Source organism: Aquila chrysaetos, chromosome 4, assembly GCF_900496995.4.
Source record: "Aquila chrysaetos chrysaetos chromosome 4, bAquChr1.4, whole genome shotgun sequence".
Taxonomy (NCBI): Eukaryota; Metazoa; Chordata; class Aves; order Accipitriformes; family Accipitridae; genus Aquila; species Aquila chrysaetos.
In genome coordinates this window covers 52,419,432-52,436,864 of record NC_044007.1, presented here as the reverse complement: position 1 = coordinate 52,436,864, position 17,433 = coordinate 52,419,432, and the positions used below count along the sequence as shown (strand labels likewise).

Here is a 17,433-nt window from a genome sequence, read left to right as displayed (position 1 = left end):
GATACACTTCCTGAAGAGGTCAGGAAACATTCAGAATTTCAGCTGAAAAATACTTTTGTCTGGCAACATTTTCCTGGCATGAAGTAAGAAACCTGGTTGCATGCAAACTGGTGGCTTTTGAGATGACTAAAAAGGCAGGAAAATGTTTTTCTCTTTTTTTCTATTTGTAAGTTAAATACTCATGAACTGTTCTGTTTGGGCTTATCTAATTCAGTTCTGTTGAAGTTGGAGGGAAAGAAGAGGTTTGCTTTAGAAAAATAACATATTATGACTGAAAAAATGGATGCTGATATATTGACTTAAATTTGCCAAGATATGCTGTAAGAAGTATGTAGAAAATAAACAGACATGGAGGGGAAAGAGATGTAGCTCTTACTTAATAGCATAATTCTGAATAAAAATGGCAGGGCAATTGCAGGGCAATAATATTGGCTTAGGGTGCCTCTAAGAGAAACAGAAATGTGTTGCTTATATGACTCTCTATGTTTCTTTAATGATTTCAATAATAGTACAGATCTATATGTAAGTGGTTGCAAGATTATTGCTGGTAGTAGGAAGTTTGGAGAAGAAATTACCATTACAATTAAACACTAATTATGAACATACAGTAAAGCAGACTTAGGAAGATCATGGTTTTTTTATCTTGTGGGCTGCTGTTCAAGTTGAAAATTGAATGGATGCAATTTATGCACCGAAATCTGTGTTTGTGGGGTTATTTTTGTTTCAAGATGCTATCCTTCCTTCCCATCCCCAAAGATTCATTTTGGACTTTCTTTATTATCTTGACATTTGTGGGTTCTTCTCTTAATAACTTCAGGGTATTGTTGGAGTCTCGCCGTAAATCAAAGAAAATTACAGCAAGAGGAATCTTTGCAGGTGCCAGGGTGGTGCGAGGAGTTGACTGGCAATGGGAAGATCAGGATGGTGGCAACGGGCGTAGAGGAAAGGTAAAAATAAAACTGGTTTAAATAAGAAGATGCATTTCTGCATTCTCATGTAATGGCCTCAGTGGCCTTTCTAATTTTAGTGTAAAGATATCATCATAAAAAGTTACTATTTTAATTTGCTGGACGTTTTTAATCTTATTCTGTAATGCTCAACCATTTAGAAGGAGGAAAGGATGTATACTGTGACCAGTTCTTTTAAATGTAAATTTGCATTTTTACAATACCAGCAAAAATTTGTAAAACTACTGAATTTTTGTCTTGGTTGTTCTGTTTAAGGCTGGCTTGTAACAGCATTAAGATCTTGGGCATATTTTGACATTACTAGAGAGCTGATATAAAAACAGAGCTCTCGAGAATAGCCCTTTCTGGTCATCACTGCATTCTGTAGTCTTATTGCTTGTGGGTCAGCACATTTGTGTATCTCTTGCTCTTGGTTTTCAGTGCTTGCATTCTGGATTTTTGTTTTTCACCTAATAATTTCAGGGACTTTTCCAGTTTAAAATAAAAAATTTTGCAAGTGTTGGATGTGGATATTATATTACTGGCTTGGGACATTATATGAGTGTTTTTGATATAGTTGTATTAAAATATTTGGTTTTATTGAAAATTGCATGGAATGATATGTTGCTAATCATAACCTTTGCAAATTTTTCTATTTGCAACTTACGTTTACCTTCAGAACTAACAAAGGTTTGTTATAAGTATGAACATACAGCAGGGAGTGTAAAATATACTATGACTTCTATCACCAAATATGAGATGTTCTAGGAGAATTGCATGCCCTTATATCTTGGTGAACTGGTATTTTTTTGTTGCATTTATTTTTAGCACACTTAAGCAGCGTTTAAAAGAAAGCAAAAACTTCCTGAATAAGATATTTAGCCTATTTTATATCCTAGACATTTATGGAAGCTTTAGGACTTTTGGGGATTTCATTTTGGATTTTATTGAGAGGAAATAATAAATTTAAATCTCTTAAAGCAAGGGATATTCAGAAGCAGCTTTTTTCCTCTTGATTATTTACCCCTTGCTGTGAATTTGGCAAGATATTTTGAAATCTCTGAAACTTTGCAAAATAATAGTCTTATCCTGCATTGTCTGTTTTATGTACTAAACTTGAATTGGTGGGATTATTTGCAAGCTGAAAATATGTATATATTTTATAGATGAATATAAATGCTCTCAATGAGGAAAAACAGATGGTACATAGCAGAAACACCTTTTAAATAAATACAAATAAAAATTAAGTTAAATTCTGGAAATAGTTGTTTGTTTTTTTTTGTTTTTTTTTTTTTTGAATAAGTGTTTTCAGAATGTGGTGCATAGCCTCATGATTTCAGAAATGTCAGGGAAAGTCCTTTTCACTTTCCTTCTTTTGTACTGTTGTTAAACAGATTGGCTCTGGAAATAAAACTATGTCTTCTAACATAGTGCACTGCCACCAGGCCAATGCAAGTTAAACCAGACAAACTGAAGCAATTAAAATAGTTTTCATCCTGTTTTTCTTAGTTAAATGCTGCTTCTAGTAAGAACATGTCAAAGTATCATAAATAAAGTCTTACAGTTCAGATTTTGTTCTCTACTTACATAGTTAGATCACCTACCAGATATACAAAAGAAAAATAGACCTACAAAGTATATATTCAGGCTGCCATCTTAAGACACCTAGGGAACACTTGTGTCATACAGAAGACAACTTCAGAATAAATTTTATTAAATTCAGTAAAACTGCTGTATCCTGAATTATTTGAAAGCGATGAATGAGGTTTTAATTTCAAATTGTGCTTCTAAGTCTTTGTTCTAGAAACAATTTTCTTATTTTTAAAACTGAATAGGTAACTGAAATCCAAGATTGGAGTGCATCGAGTCCACATAGTGCAGCATATGTTCTTTGGGACAATGGTGCTAAAAACCTTTACAGAGTTGGCTTTGAGGGCATGGTAAGTATAAAAGAACACAAAGGGTAAAATGCATGGTGGGGGAAGGGTAGTAAGAATAACTTGTTGTGCTTTATTATTCTGCTTTTGTAATATCCTTTGTCAGTTTGCATGCTATTAGTCAGGTCATTGTGAATACAGCTGTGTGGATCATGCATATGTATTAGGAAGACAGCCTGATCTGGGAATTTATAAAACATGTGAATAATTAAAGTAGGGGCTGGTTTCTGCCAGAGTATAGTAAATGTTTACATCGCATACATGATTATCTCAGTGTGCTACTATTGTGCTTAAATTAAAATTCAGAAGAGGAAAAGATGCTTAGTTACAAACTTTTTAAAGACCCGATTTCTTTAACTCCTGATGTCTTCAGTTCACTTCAAATTTTGGTGTGATTACTGCAAGGTTTGCAGTTCTTAAATTACTGGCAACACTCAGAATCCTCTTGGGAGCAATTTTTTTGTCAATGGAAAGGTGTTGAATTAAGTTACAACCTTAATTTGCTTTAGCACTAAATTTTTCTTTTTCACTTCCTAGCTTCTACAGCTTTGGAGAGAAAATGGGTCAAACTCTAGCCTAAGTGCCTTCTGTTGCTGGGTTTTCTTATCCTAATGTGGGTCAGTGGAGGGTTACTTTGATTATCAACTGCTTATAACATCTTAATTAGCATTTTATTTGCATGATTTTTGTTTGATACTGCGGAGGAAAACCATGTTACACATCTGACTTCAATGTTAGGTTATCAGTAATAAAATGTTAAACAATGACTAGTCTACTTTTTTGAAAGTAAAATATTTTGCCTGATAGCCTCACTTGAAATAAAGTTTATTTTTTATAATAAAAAAAAAATACTACATACCACTGCAGTAAATACATATTTTAGTGTCAGGTTTAAAAAGACTAAACGCCTTTAGTGCAGGTCAGCTTTTCTAATGAGTGAAGATGCTAAGGATAAAATGTAAGTCAGTGTTGAATTATGTGCTTCATGGTCCCCCCCAGTTCTAAAGAAAATTCCTTATATACTGGCAAAAGGGAAAGGAAGCTATATGTAGTATTATATTATTAAACCAATGGTTGGTATCTTCCCCCTTATTTGATAGTGATGCATGGAAAGGAAGACAACTACAAAATCTAGATAGGAGATACAGATCAACTGGGTTTTTTTTTTTTTGTGTGTGTGTGCGTTGCGATTTCAGTTACTGTGTTAAAATTTGTGGACTGCATAGTAGGAGTGCTGTGGAATCATCAAAGATTCCTTCTGGTCTCAGAAAAAATACATGTAAGAAGTTATATTCTGTTCTGAAATTGTTATTCCCTTAATAAAAATATATTTATTATTTGTAAATCAACTATATTCTGTTGCCAAACTATAGCCACATAAAGAAGTGTTAAATATTTGTAGAAAACTTGGTTAACTACTGCAACTGTAAATTTGAATGGATAAGTGTGACCCTTCCCACAAGATTTGTACAAATAGAAATATTTGGTCAGTCATTTAATTAACAACAAAAAACTGTTAAAATGTGTGTGAAACTACATATATGTAAATATATTATATATATATATAGGATAATACGTAAATAATATATGTACACATATATGTATAAAAAGGATAATTTGAGGCTCTATATGTAGTGCTTACCTGATTGTAATCGATTCCTACAGTAATTTTATGTTTGTTGGGTACTTTTATCAAATGCAATTTTCACTTCAGACAGAATGGGTTCTTGAATATCTGTGACAAGTAGTCACTTGAATGTAATGTTAAATTTTATAACCAATTAGTTGCTTGCTAAGTGTACAATTCATTATGATTGTTTACTACTGTTTATGTGCTGTTAAGTAAAGCTGACTAATAGACTGTCAGAAAGTTCATATAAAGTTGGGACAAACTTGTCTTGGGACTTAGAAATTGGTTAAGAATGTCCAGAGAATGTGGAATCAACAATACTCAGACTGTGTGCCCATGTAAATACAGCTGGGAAGAGACCCCTACTTGCAAATGAATAACACTTGACTCAGATGCAAATGGAGCTGATTAAAGAAACACAGCTTATTATTGTAAGTCAGGTTGCTTGTTTGATAGCTGACAGGCTGCATCTGGTCCTCAAAATTAATCTATCTGGCCTGCCAGCTTTTCCTTGGGAGAGATGAGGGTTGGCTGGTGGGGCAGCAGGTGCTGGCTGAAAACTTGCATTTATTTGTGGTCAGATCCTTAGAGGTTTTATTTGAGTTTGCTGTTGCTGTGTATACATACAAAGTGGTTGAGAGGGGTGCATCTTGCTGTTAGGTTGAATAACATGTTTGCTATGTCCATAGTAGGAATAAAGTACTGTTGGCTAATATGGTTATTGACAGTGCTTGCATTTCATATGTATTCGGATTCTAGAGCGAGACTGAGATGTTAACCACATTACCTGCTTTTAGAAATGTGTGAACATAGCCTTTTGCAATAAAAAGATACACTATGTGGAATTAGAGAGTTAATGAGAAGTTTGTGATTTAGCTTTTTGGACTTGTTTCTGGTTTTTATTTCTTCATATCACACAGCTGAGGATGTAAAGCTGGTAACTTCCATTGGTTTTCAGTAAGCATTATATTCTACTACTTATTAATAGAATTATTTTACTATAAAAAAGAAAATAGTTCCATCAGCAGGAGTGCCCTAAATCAATTTCATTATTTAGGAATCAGTTTTGTGCTACTGAAGTTCCTTGCTCTGTACCACTTGCCTTTTTTGCTGTGATTAACCTTCTCTTCTTGTTTTTCATTATGGAGGATCTTGCTTTAATCTGTGTAGGCTCTGAAAGAAGTAACTGTAGTTATCATCCATCACTGTTACAGTAATCTGTAAGCTGTTTGTGTACTTTTTTTTCCCCGTGAATTCTGAATAGTTGAGTGCATAAGGGAAATTGAGAAGATTCCTTGCCTTTGTGTTTTTGACATTACTTTAAACTTTATCCTGATTGATACCTAATGTCTGTTCACCAATGTTTATTTGGATTACTCTTAAAGGTAATCCTTGAAATTACTCTAGAGAACTTTATGAATGACTTAATAACACCTTTTTTTTAAAAAAAAAATAAAAACAAGGTAAATGTCTTCACATACTTGGCATTGCGGGTGAGTATTATAAAATATATAGAAATACGCTTTCTCCTGCAGTTACAACTGTCAGATCTGTAATGTAAGTCAAATCTTCAGCTCTCTAATCCTTTATTTTGTCCGCAGTATGTTCAAAATGAGGGGTTTAGGAAGCAGCAATAAGAATTTTCATTATTTTGTTCGTTTAGTGTCCTTTTGTTGCTTCTAGGTGCTGATCAAAACTGATCTAAAACACAGAAACATGAATTTTGGCCACCTTTATACATGCAGCATGTGTGTTTTATTACATTACCGTGTAGCCAAAGTTAGGTGGTTAATTGTTTGGAATCCAGAGAGGAAGGAGATATTCATACCTTGTGCATTTGTCAGCAGACTTTGTTTCGCTTCTTCTTTATGTAGTCGTACTTCTCTACATTTCTCCTGTAGCCTCAACCAAGCCAAGTTTTTCATCTCTCCATAACTGAGTTGCTTAGAAACATATTTCCGTTAAGCAGAAATGTACTTACTGATCCTTTTCCAATTTTGTTATTTACAGTATTAACCTACAAGGAAGACTTTAAAATGATCCTCCTTAAAAAAAAAAAAAGTTATACATGGAAAGTTTTATATCTCACACGTCTTTGTCATTTCAGTCACTTTCTCTACCATCTTTTGCTTTCACTTTTCTCAGCTTCTTGAAACTGAAAATTATTTGAGTTCATTAAATTTGAAATACAGCATTTCTTATAAACCTTTAGCTAAAACTTACGGATTTATCCAGTCCCTTCTTGCCTTAATCAGGTGACAAAGCAGCATGCACTGGGCTTTCTCCATTTGCCCTGTTGTGAGTTTAAAGACTTAAAATGACTTTTAAGGGGGTATTCATTGGTACCTCAAATACCTGCAGCTGTGGCACCATTCCTGCTCATGCATCTGTAAGATCAGTATTAATTTCTCTCCTGGTATTTGCTGCTAGTGTTGGATGCTATTTCAGTGCATCTGGATCAAACATTCTTCTTTTTCTTAGCCACACACCTAGTTTTCTTATCAAGTCTGTAGACTCCCCTCACTGATTTTAATGGATGGCATTCCGTATTGATAGGAATAACTTAATAGTTATTCCAGTAGGCAGCTGCTCCTTCGGTATGGATGATAGTGCTTTTAGACCAATCTGCCAACATTGCTGACATTGCTGTAATGTATGTTTTTTCATTCTCTGAAGTTATGACGACAAAATTGCTGCTGTTTTTTCAATGGTATAATTGGATGGTAAGTCAAAGTAAACAGTTATGTTTTCTGTATTTCCCATTTGGCAGAGCAGATCATGATCTTTATGTAATCGAGTCTCATACAGCTGGAATGCAGAGGTTTTCAGCAAGTCAGAAGGTAGATGTTAGAAGACTGAAGTTCTTCACTGTAGGCAAAAAACCCCACTGCTCATGTGCATTAGCTTTTACTACTGTTCTGAAAGTCCTGTTGTGCAATGTTTTGTGCTCGTGCTGTTCCTTCAGTTTTCATTATAATGATTTACTGCTTAACTGGGGCTTCCACCTCTTCTCTAACTATATAAAAATTCCACAAAATCTGTAGCTTGTTTTTCTGTTTCTTGAAAGAATCCTATTCAGGGTTCATTGAATGATTTGTCCATCAAGTTAGTGTATAAAAGCTTATGTTTTGTTTTCATCTTTGCACATTTGTGTCTACCATGTATTTATACCCAGCCTCACAGTTGTTACTTCTTTTTCTGTGCATGGTGTCACCGTGAGTCTGAAACTTGTGTTTTAATGTTCCTTGTGTTTTGGTACAGTCCTTCTTGCACTTGTATGTCTCATCTCCAAACAATTTGCTATTTCAATCCATTTACAAGACCCAGGGAGACTCATAAAACTTGTAAAAATCCTGGTAGGGTTCTCTGAAGTGTGGTACAGCAGAGCTGGCAGCAGCAATGCACTGTCAGCCTGGTGTGTCTGGGCTTTGGGTGTGTTTGTGCTCCATTCTCTCTAGAGGGGCCTCTTGCCACCCAATCTCCAGGGGAGGATGACCAGGAGCTTAACACCACCCCTGATTTTTTACTTAAACTACTTGGGCAGAAGAAAGCTTGTTTTCCTTTTCTGATAACTATAGTAGCTGAGTGCTAGAAGTAGAATTATAGTTGCTTACCTTACCCAGCTTTTGTGGTACCGAAGTACAACTAAGTACAGTTTCCTATCTTAAAACTCCAGGATCTGTTTTGGGTTTGGCTATGTTTTTTAAGATATTTGCAGGCCCTTATCATGTTGATGTTACTTTTCTTAGTATTGCTGTTTGCAAAGTAGCTGAAGGAGCTCTTTGCTGTATATACAATATATACGAGTTAGGTTCGTCCTGTCAGTGCCTCATCTTTCTGTGTGTTTTGGGTCCTCAATTTTTTTGGTGAAGGCTTATGTAAAGAAAATAATGACGTTGCCTTGCTTTTCTGTGATACTTAGATCAGACTCTTGTTTTACTCTTTAGCGATCTAACATTGACTTCATCATGTAAGTGAAAGGAAGACGGATGTGAAGCTGAGGTTGAACATCAAGCTACCACTTAGTTTTACAACCAAGCGTATCATTATAATCCAGAAATAAACTATGCACAGGGCACAGTGTACAGGCAGGGTAAAAAGTGAGTGCAGATTTGTAGGTTTCTGTTGTTTTGGGTTTTTTTTTTTCTATAAAACTTAAGGTATCTTAACCTGCTTCCTAATAATTTATGCTGCAAGATAGTAATTACCCTTTTACTGAATATTTTATTTCTTCTGCTAGCTTTTCACCATCAGTCTGCTCTGTATGTTAACACTTGCTGTAATGCAAGGAATCTTTCACCCAGATTTTGCCTGGCTGGGAGGAGAACCCCTTAGGACCCTCTTGCACTCTATTCTTAATGCTCTGAAGAGTGTGAAAACAGCTCTTGTATGTATACTTCTGCGCAGACAGCTGCTTGTTGCATAACACGAAGAGTTTGCATTCAGTGGGTGAGACCAAGTGCTTCCGGGCACATTAAATCTCTGTTGGTCTGGGGGAATGAATGTGCTTGCCATCTGGGATGGTCAGCACAGCCTCTTTGTCTCTGGCTGAATTAAAGCCAGCACCTGCCCACCGGGTGGCAGCATTTTGTCGCCAGCCTGCTGCTGCTGCTGGGCTGAGCAAACTCTGATTTCTCATAGGATTTGAAGAGCGGCTAAATCTCATTATCTTCATCTGGCTGTTTTCATCACTTTTTGAAAAGGTGGCGGTACATTCTTCGTAGATCAGGATATACGCTGAATTTTGTATTGTTTCTGGCACTGAGGGTAGTATTGCGTTCATCAGTCCCTTGAAAATTTGGAAGACTTAAGAGTTTTCATTTTAATCCTTTTGCAGGAGCACACTCTGTCAATAAATCTGAGGTTGGGAAAATTAATTGTTAAAGTATTTGTTTTAGTTCTGGTTGATGATGTCATAACCACCACCTGTCCTTTATTTCCTCCCTCATCCCACAGAATATTCTGACACATTTTGCAAACAGTTTCCTATCTCCTTCCCAACTCATCGTGCACACGAAATGTCCTTTGTTTAGTGGGAATTGTTCCATAAGGAGCAATGGCAGATGGTAGCCATTTGGCTTTAAGGGTTACACAGGGAAAAAAAAAACTAAAGGAGAGGAGAATTATAGGGACTCCGCTGGCTGTATGAATAGGAGTTGGTTATCACACTCGAAGCTTCTGTTTCTTGGATAATATGAAACAGAGTCTTTCTGAAGGATGAGCTTTAGAACTTTTCTGTTTAAAACGATCATGTTTAGCTCAGCAATAGTGTTTTTTTTAAAACAAGTGATATCCTTGTGTTCTGTATATTCTTAATTGGAAATTCTTCGTTTTTAGAATTTGAATGTCAGGTTTTCTTCTCCAAGGTAAACATGTATCTGTCAAAAAGGATTGGGAAGGGGGAGCAGCACTGGCAGGCATTAAGTGATTTGTACAGGAAAGGCTGTGGCCTCGAGCACTGTCTGCAGTTTTATTTTTTTGTTTGTTTCCTTATGTTCACAGACTTTTTAAAAGGAAGGATAACTTTATAAAGCAATGCAAAGGAGCTTTTGTTATTTTAATACCTCTCCTTGAGTTAAAAATGTCTCATCCTTTATAGCCCTTTATATTGGTAAAGGTTATTAAAATCTTGAGAATGTCAAGGCTGATAGATTGGAAAGTATTTGAGATTATATGCATCAGTAACAAACTCATGGGGTATGTTTTTTGTACACATCATTTTCAGCCTTTCTTAATTGAGTATATTTCAGTTCTAGTTTCACTGACTTATGTTAACCTGGAGACTCAGTCAGTGAGGACTAAAGTTGTCTCAATCTCTCTCCGTAGTCTGACCTGAAATGTGTCCAAGATGCAAAAGGAGGCTCTTTCTACAGGGACCATTGTCCTGTGTTAGGTGAGTTGAAGATAAAGTAAATCTATCTTGATGTGTGTTAATTATACTTAGTCTGGATTTCTCTTTCCTTTTTAAATGTTATCTAAAAGGACTGTCCTTACTAGTGAAATGTAAATGCTAGCATTTCTATGGTAGCATTTTTATGCATTAAGGATAAATTGTAACACTTTTCTAAATGTATTTGGTACCAGTGTGCCAAGTGGATGGCAAGGGAGCCGTTAAGTGTTGACTAAGCAGTAAATTGAGTCATATGTCTTGTGTACTGTATTTCTGAAGAGCCAAACATAGCTGTGCATTCTTGTAAGACTGTCTTAAATATTCAGAGATGTTCAGTGAAGTAGCATGTACATGACCATAAACAGGAGTCATTTGAACATATAACTTAACCTGTTACTTTATACTAATACTAGTGTATGTTGTGAAATCTTGGTTGAGGTTTTCCATATTAGCTATTACACTGACTTATTCCTCTAGTGTCTTAGCTGGGCTGTAGACATGTGCAGAGTATTAAAAAAAACCTGCCAGGTGTTTTGGTTTTTGAAATATGGGCAAACTTTTTCTTAATTATTAATGTGTATTTCCTTGGGAAAACACCTGGTCATAAAACTGGACACTACAGAAAATTTTGCTTTTCTTCTTGAGTTTCTTATTATACTTAAATGCGTAAAAAAACTTAGCTGATAATACTGGCTTTTCTAAAGTGATGAGAATTCTCTGTTTACTAGTCTTAATCTAATTCCTTGCACAAGTACTTGAAGTATGACCTGCAAGCACTATTCTTTTATTGACAGCATTGGTGAAAAGGTGAAAACAGTAAAGGTCTGTTTTGTTTAGAAAAAAACCAGTTGTTCAAGAAGTCACTTAGCTATTTACTGTCAAGTAAATGAATTGTTTGAAAGTAAAAAGCCAAGGCACTCTGATCTTTGTATCTTACTTCTGTACTTAAAATTAATTTTGTCATTTTAGTCTGACATGAATAAAAATAGAAAAGTTGTAATAGGGTCTTACTGGTTCTTTATTACAGAGGTAAGCTTAGGTTCTTACGCATGCCCTCTATTTATTTTGGTTCTTGCTTTAAAAGCACAGGTCTTTGTTTTCTGCATGTAGCTTTTAGGGTGATATTGTATTTAAATGCATGAATATTAATCACTAAAGATAGTAGGAGACTATTCTTTGTTAAATTCTTCCCCTTCCACTATATTAAGTTGCTCTTAATGAATGGCGATGAACTCAGTTCATCATTTTTGCACATTATGCTCCATCTTCTCAGTCTTACTTTTTGTTATAACATCTGTCCCTTTTATTTGCCTTCTGAATGTAGTTCACAGATACATTCATGCTGTGAATTTACATGTATGCTTGCATTAAAAACTAGAAAGTTATTTTTGAAGCTTTGTGATATTTGAAATAGAGTGAGAATAATACTCCAGCAGGGGCCTAATTAATAATGGAGTAGTATGTAGTTGGGGCAAAATACTGGAACTGATTTTGTTCAGTACCACATTGGTGACCTTGATGATGAGACGGAATACAATCCCAGACAATTTGCAGGTGATAGCAAGTTGGCAGAGGGGTGTGGTTGAAAGTAGACCTTTATTCACAAAAGCCTTGAGTAACTGAAGAATTTGGTGAATGGAGACCTCATGGAGTTCAACCAGAAGTGCAGCTTTGTACTCTGGTTGAAATAAGCCTATGTACCAGGAATTCCCAGACTTGGAATTGTGAATGCCTGAGTGAGGAGCCTTGCTGAGGAAGACCTGGGTGTTACACTGAATGCCAAATTGAATGAGACAGCAGTGTGCTGTCATTGCAAATAAGGCAGATTTCATAGTTGGGTATATAAGGAGGGTGGTAGGCAACAGAATAGGAAAAGTTATTATCCCTCTTTTCTCAATGGTGATGAAGTTGTGCCTAGAATTCTATGTCCTGTTTGTGTCACTGTCTGTCCATCTCCTCTTACCTCCCCTCCCAGTTTTGAGAAAATGTAGAGGGTCTGATGGTGGCCTGCTAAAGTGATTAAGAGACTGAGAGGATGTGATTTGCAAGGAGGAGGAGCTGGGCTTGTTTATTCTGGTAAAAAGGAGGTTAACAGGTAATTGACTAGCCACCTACAACCACTTGAAGGGTGACTGAAAGTGATGGCACCAAAATTTCAGTAGTGGCAAATGTCATAAAAACAAATAGTGGTGGCCTTAAGGCCACCTCAAGTGACTCAGGAGGTTCAGATCAGATATTGAAGAAATTTTCTGTTAACACCTACAGCTCTATATTGCAGTGCTGGAAAAAGTTACTTGAAGAGGTTGTAGAACCTCAGTCCTTGAGGGCTTTCAGGACTCAGATAAGCAAAGCCACAGCTGACATCAGCTGGTTGTTAGTTTGGCTTTGTGTGGGATATCAGACCAGACAACCTCTAGAGATCCTTTCTTCCAACTAATGCTTCTATAATTCTTTTCTGGTTTATAGCTCTTCCTTTCTTAGACTTCCCTGTCTCATCAGGGCTGTCTCTGGGATGTTTGCTGTCTTAAGTTTTCTGTCTGGTGAGTTCTGTATCAGTAGCTTTTCTGAAGAATTAATTGTTAACTTTGTCCTTAGCAGAAGTGGCTGTTCTCCATGTTATGTGTGTTTTGCTGTGAAGGGTGCACACTTAAAATACCGTTCCATCTATAGGTTCTTTAAACTAAGATCAGGACAGAAAGAAGTCACTGAGTGATAACAGAAGTCAAAGTCCATTGAACACGAGCATTTATTAATAGCTGTGTTTTTTACTCAGCAGTTTCTCTTCAGTAGTATCAGATTCTCTTCTTTGCCATTCTGTCCTCTGGAGACTTTCAGTGCTGCAACTAGTGCTGCCAACATCTGGTGTGGATTTCTAGAATCAGTCTCCCTCCAAATAACTTTTATGTCTCTGTGTCAGGCTGTTTGTTTGTACTTCCTTATTGTTACAGTGCAAGGACCCTTTCTCCATTATTACCCCTTGCTTGGAAGAGGAAAAACACACACACACACCTGCTTAGAGACAGCCATTACTAAAGGAACTCTGCTCACCCTGTCCTTTGCCACTGATGTTGCCATTGAACTCAATCTACATGACTTCTACAGTTGTACTCTTCACTATTCTGTGGATGACACGAGATACCATCCTCTTGTTCTGGCAGTGAGGAGGTCCATGAGTGTGTTCTCTTATCAGTTAACACAGCTTGATGTGTTTGAATGTATGCCATTGCCCTCCAGCTAATGAATTTTTGCTATGACACATCTTTTGAAAGCGGGCATTGTCCAGGGAGAATGTTTTAATTTTAAATTTGCAGGGTTTTGTTTGTTTGTAGTCATCTCCCCACTTAAAAGGTTAAAGATTTTCATCACTGAAAATCATTTTGCAGGTATTCTTTTGCCAGTGTTTTCTCCACATTCAAGTACCGACCCAATTCAAAGCCACTTTCTGTGGGCCTTCTGCTTGTCTTTCAGCCTCTGAGTGAATAGATGGCACTTTGTGTATGACTCTCTCAAAATTATCAGAGCTTTTATGTATCTAGATGTCTAACACCATATGATGGCTGTTACCATCCTAGTTAGAGCCCGTAGTGGAGCCTGTCACAAGTATTTAGCATTTGCCAGTGTCATTGCTATTTGCCTTGAAAACTCAACAAGAAACACACAATTCCATAGCCAGAGGTTCAGAGTTCTTTTTCACCTGTTCAGTCCCTTTTACCTATTGGCCACTACAGTTGCAGTCATTGAGTCTCAGAAATTAACTTCTGTTCTTTAAATTGTGTGGAAAATTAGTGTGGTCTGTAAACACTTTCTTCTTATTCCATTTCAGGTGAGCAAAATGGTAACAGAAACCCTGGTGGGCTGCAAATAGGTGACCTTGTAAACATTGACCTTGATTTGGAAATTGTACAGTCTTTGCAGCATGGTCATGGAGGATGGACTGATGGCATGTTTGAAACTTTAACAACAACTGGAACAGTTTGTGGCATTGATGAGGATCATGACATTGTAGTACAATATCCAAGCGGCAACAGGTTTGTTACATAGCCTTCATCATTGATTCTCATAGACTTCCTTTGCCTTCAGCACTTGTGATCACTTGGTACCAGAAACTTTCTGTTCTCCTTTTGTGTCTGTTAAGATTTCTGTGAGAATTTTTATATTCCTTCTACAATGTGTAGTGAGGGCTTACCTTTAAAGATGCTTTAGTGGGAAAAGGAAGTTTGCTGCCTCTCTCACTTGGTGAAAATTTGAGTCTAAAATAAGAAATGACTTTCTGGACTACTTATTTCCAAAATGTGGTGCTTTAAGCAGTAATTTATTTTTTAGTTACAAAGTATCCCATGGTTTCAAGAGGAATGGTAATAGCAATGCATTGCAGGTTTTCAGGAAAATGGGTTAAGAGGACAGGTGACAAACTTTTTATGTTGGGGATCTTGTCTAATGTACAGTGACCTTGGCATGATTATTATTCAAAGGAATGTTAGTTTATGTAAATATGGACCGAGAATGGGAAGTGTTAGGGAAGCTGTTGCCAAAACCACTCCCTGCAAGCAGTTTAGGTTTGAAATTTGATAAGCTGCATCCATGCTAACAGGATTCAAACCCAGCTCTACAGCTGCATCTGAGCTAACATGTCCACATGGTTTTGTGTTGTCTTGCTCTCAAGTATTGGGCTTATCTTTTTTTAAAAAGCAGCTGATGACTGGAATATCATTTCAGTTGTATCTGGAGACTGACCTGTTCAATTTGTCCAGAAAGGATTAACAATGCATTATTCATTCAGGCTTTCCCTCAATATATTGTTTTTTAATATTGCAAAGTAATGCAAAACAAAGCTGTTTCCCCAGCTAACACAAGCTGAAGGGATGCAAGTGGCTTTTCTTCTGACAGTCATGGCTGCAGAGCCAGTGAGAGGAGCTGCTCTGTATTGTGATTTCCTTCCTGACTTTGCCCTTTATAGAGATTATCTGATGCTTCTCGTCTAGATCACATAGCTGAATGAAAATCAACTCCAGACCAAATGGCAGGTAAAGGAGAGGTCACCATATTATACATTAAAATATAACTCAGCATAAAAATAGCTAAATGCCTCTAAACCAGTAAAATTTTTAGTATAAATTAGGATAGTTTGGTTAAAAATTGAGGTGTATCTAGGACATCCATTTAATTGAAGAGTATTTTATAACTGAATGTTGCAGCTTTGACTTACAGGGGGAGGGGACAAAATTCCATGTTCTTCCCATGTTGTTTCCTGGCAGTCCAATCCTTTGTGAGACAGCTTGGCTCTTCCCCTTTTCAACCAGAGTTGCCTCCTTCTCTCCCTGGAAAAATTAACAAACTGTATAGCTACTTTCAGGACTATTATATTGCTGTCAGCTTGCTTCCCCTTAGGCAGGATATTTCTTCATTGCTTTTACAAATGCACATCTCTGAAGATTACTGTGGAAATATTCAACTAATGAGCCACAGACAAGTTTGTGGACAAAAAATGGTTAACAACAAATTGCAGACAGTTTGTAGGCATACAAGCAGAATCTTGTCCAACAGATAATTTTTAAACATTCATTTCACTTTGCATGTTTAGAATCTACTTTAAATGATTAATTGTCTAGGTGGACGTTTAATCCAGCTGTTCTCACCAAAGCCAATGTTGTCCGAAGTGGAGATGCTGCTCAAGGTGCAGAAGGAGGTACCTCTCAATTTCAAGTGGGTGACCTTGTTCAAGTATGTTATGATTTAGAGCGAATCAAGCTTCTTCAGCGAGGTCATGGAGAATGGGCTGAAGCAATGCTTCCGGTAAGTAGTTGTATGTTTGGATTCATAGAATGGTAAAACTTGTATAATATTTCTAGTTATGCTTGGTAATAAATATCTGGAGGTTGTGGGAGTCAAAGTGATTTTCTTCTAAGTTAGAGAAAGTGTATTTCATCAAACGTGGTGTAATACTTGCTCAGATGTAGTAATCTGCTTAGCCTGATGAAACTTAGCTAAAGGTATTAGTGACAGTACTATTGAACAATGGACTTGATAAAATTTGTGACTTACTATAAAACATTCAGATTTCTAAATATTTTATTTTTAGTATTATTTGCATTTGATGTTTTCTTTAATGCAGACTTTAGGTAAAGTTGGTCGGGTCCAGCAGATCTATTCAGACAGCGACTTAAAGGTAGAGGTTTGTGGGACATCTTGGACGTATAATCCAGCAGCTGTCTCAAAGGTGGCATCAGCGGGATCTGCTATAAGTAATGCATCTGGTGGTAAGTTTGAAGAATAACCAGTAATATATGTATGTCAAGTATTTGTGTTAATTAAAAAATGGTTAATAAGTACTAGCACATAGTTTGTATGAAAGGTTAATAATACTCAGGCTTGGGGTTTGGCTAACTGACATTATACCTTTAAGAAAGATGCAAGAAAAAGCTTGCAGTTGGTATGGAGATGTTGGTTGTTGTTATCTTGATAAGGTGCAAAAACTCCAAATCGAATTTGGGTTTCTGTTTGGCCACAGTGCAGGGATGTCTTTGGAGGTCTGCTCTAAGGACTTAAACGATTGGAAGGGACATTAGACAGGAATAGGGACTAAGGCATGAAGAGAGTGTCACTGGCTGTAGCAAGCAGACTGCTTGTTTAATAGGTGGTATGGGATAGCAAGCATAAGCGAGGGATCTGTTGCAAACGGTTACTCAGGATAATATTCTTTCTGTAAAATTTTTGTCTTAAAATCTAGTCAGACATCCTTTGACTAATTACAGTGGGATTTTTTTGGTCTCTATGTAATCATATTTCAGTTCTGTTGAACCTGCTCTCATTCATCTAATAACGAGGCAGAAAGACTATCCAATTGTTTTATGTTCTGTTGACTGTTTCACAGATCAATTAAACTGAAATGTTTTTTCCTTTTTTTGGTCACAGCTAGTTGTTTTTTTCTCTTCACATATTTGCTTTAATGCCAAGAAACCTTTCTACATAGTTTTCTAGACTTTTTCCTAGGGAGGCATAAATAGAATGAATTTTCTGCAATAAAGACAG

At 36.5% G+C, this 17,433-nt stretch overlaps 1 protein-coding gene across 4 annotated transcripts in view; it reads left to right on the top strand.

The window, feature by feature from the left end:
- MIB1 (MIB E3 ubiquitin protein ligase 1) overlaps nt 1-17,433 on the top strand; it is an 83,029-nt gene that overhangs the window by 13,211 nt on the left and 52,385 nt on the right. For all 4 annotated transcript variants that reach the window (XM_030011441.2, XM_030011442.2, XM_030011440.2 and 1 more), the window contains 6 exons: nt 818-947; nt 2,783-2,887; nt 10,341-10,407; nt 14,228-14,432; nt 16,014-16,197; nt 16,517-16,661. In XM_030011441.2, the coding sequence (XP_029867301.1) occupies nt 818-947; nt 2,783-2,887; nt 10,341-10,407; nt 14,228-14,432; nt 16,014-16,197; nt 16,517-16,661 (836 nt within the window). The remainder of the gene's footprint in view (nt 1-817; nt 948-2,782; nt 2,888-10,340; nt 10,408-14,227; nt 14,433-16,013; nt 16,198-16,516; nt 16,662-17,433) is intronic.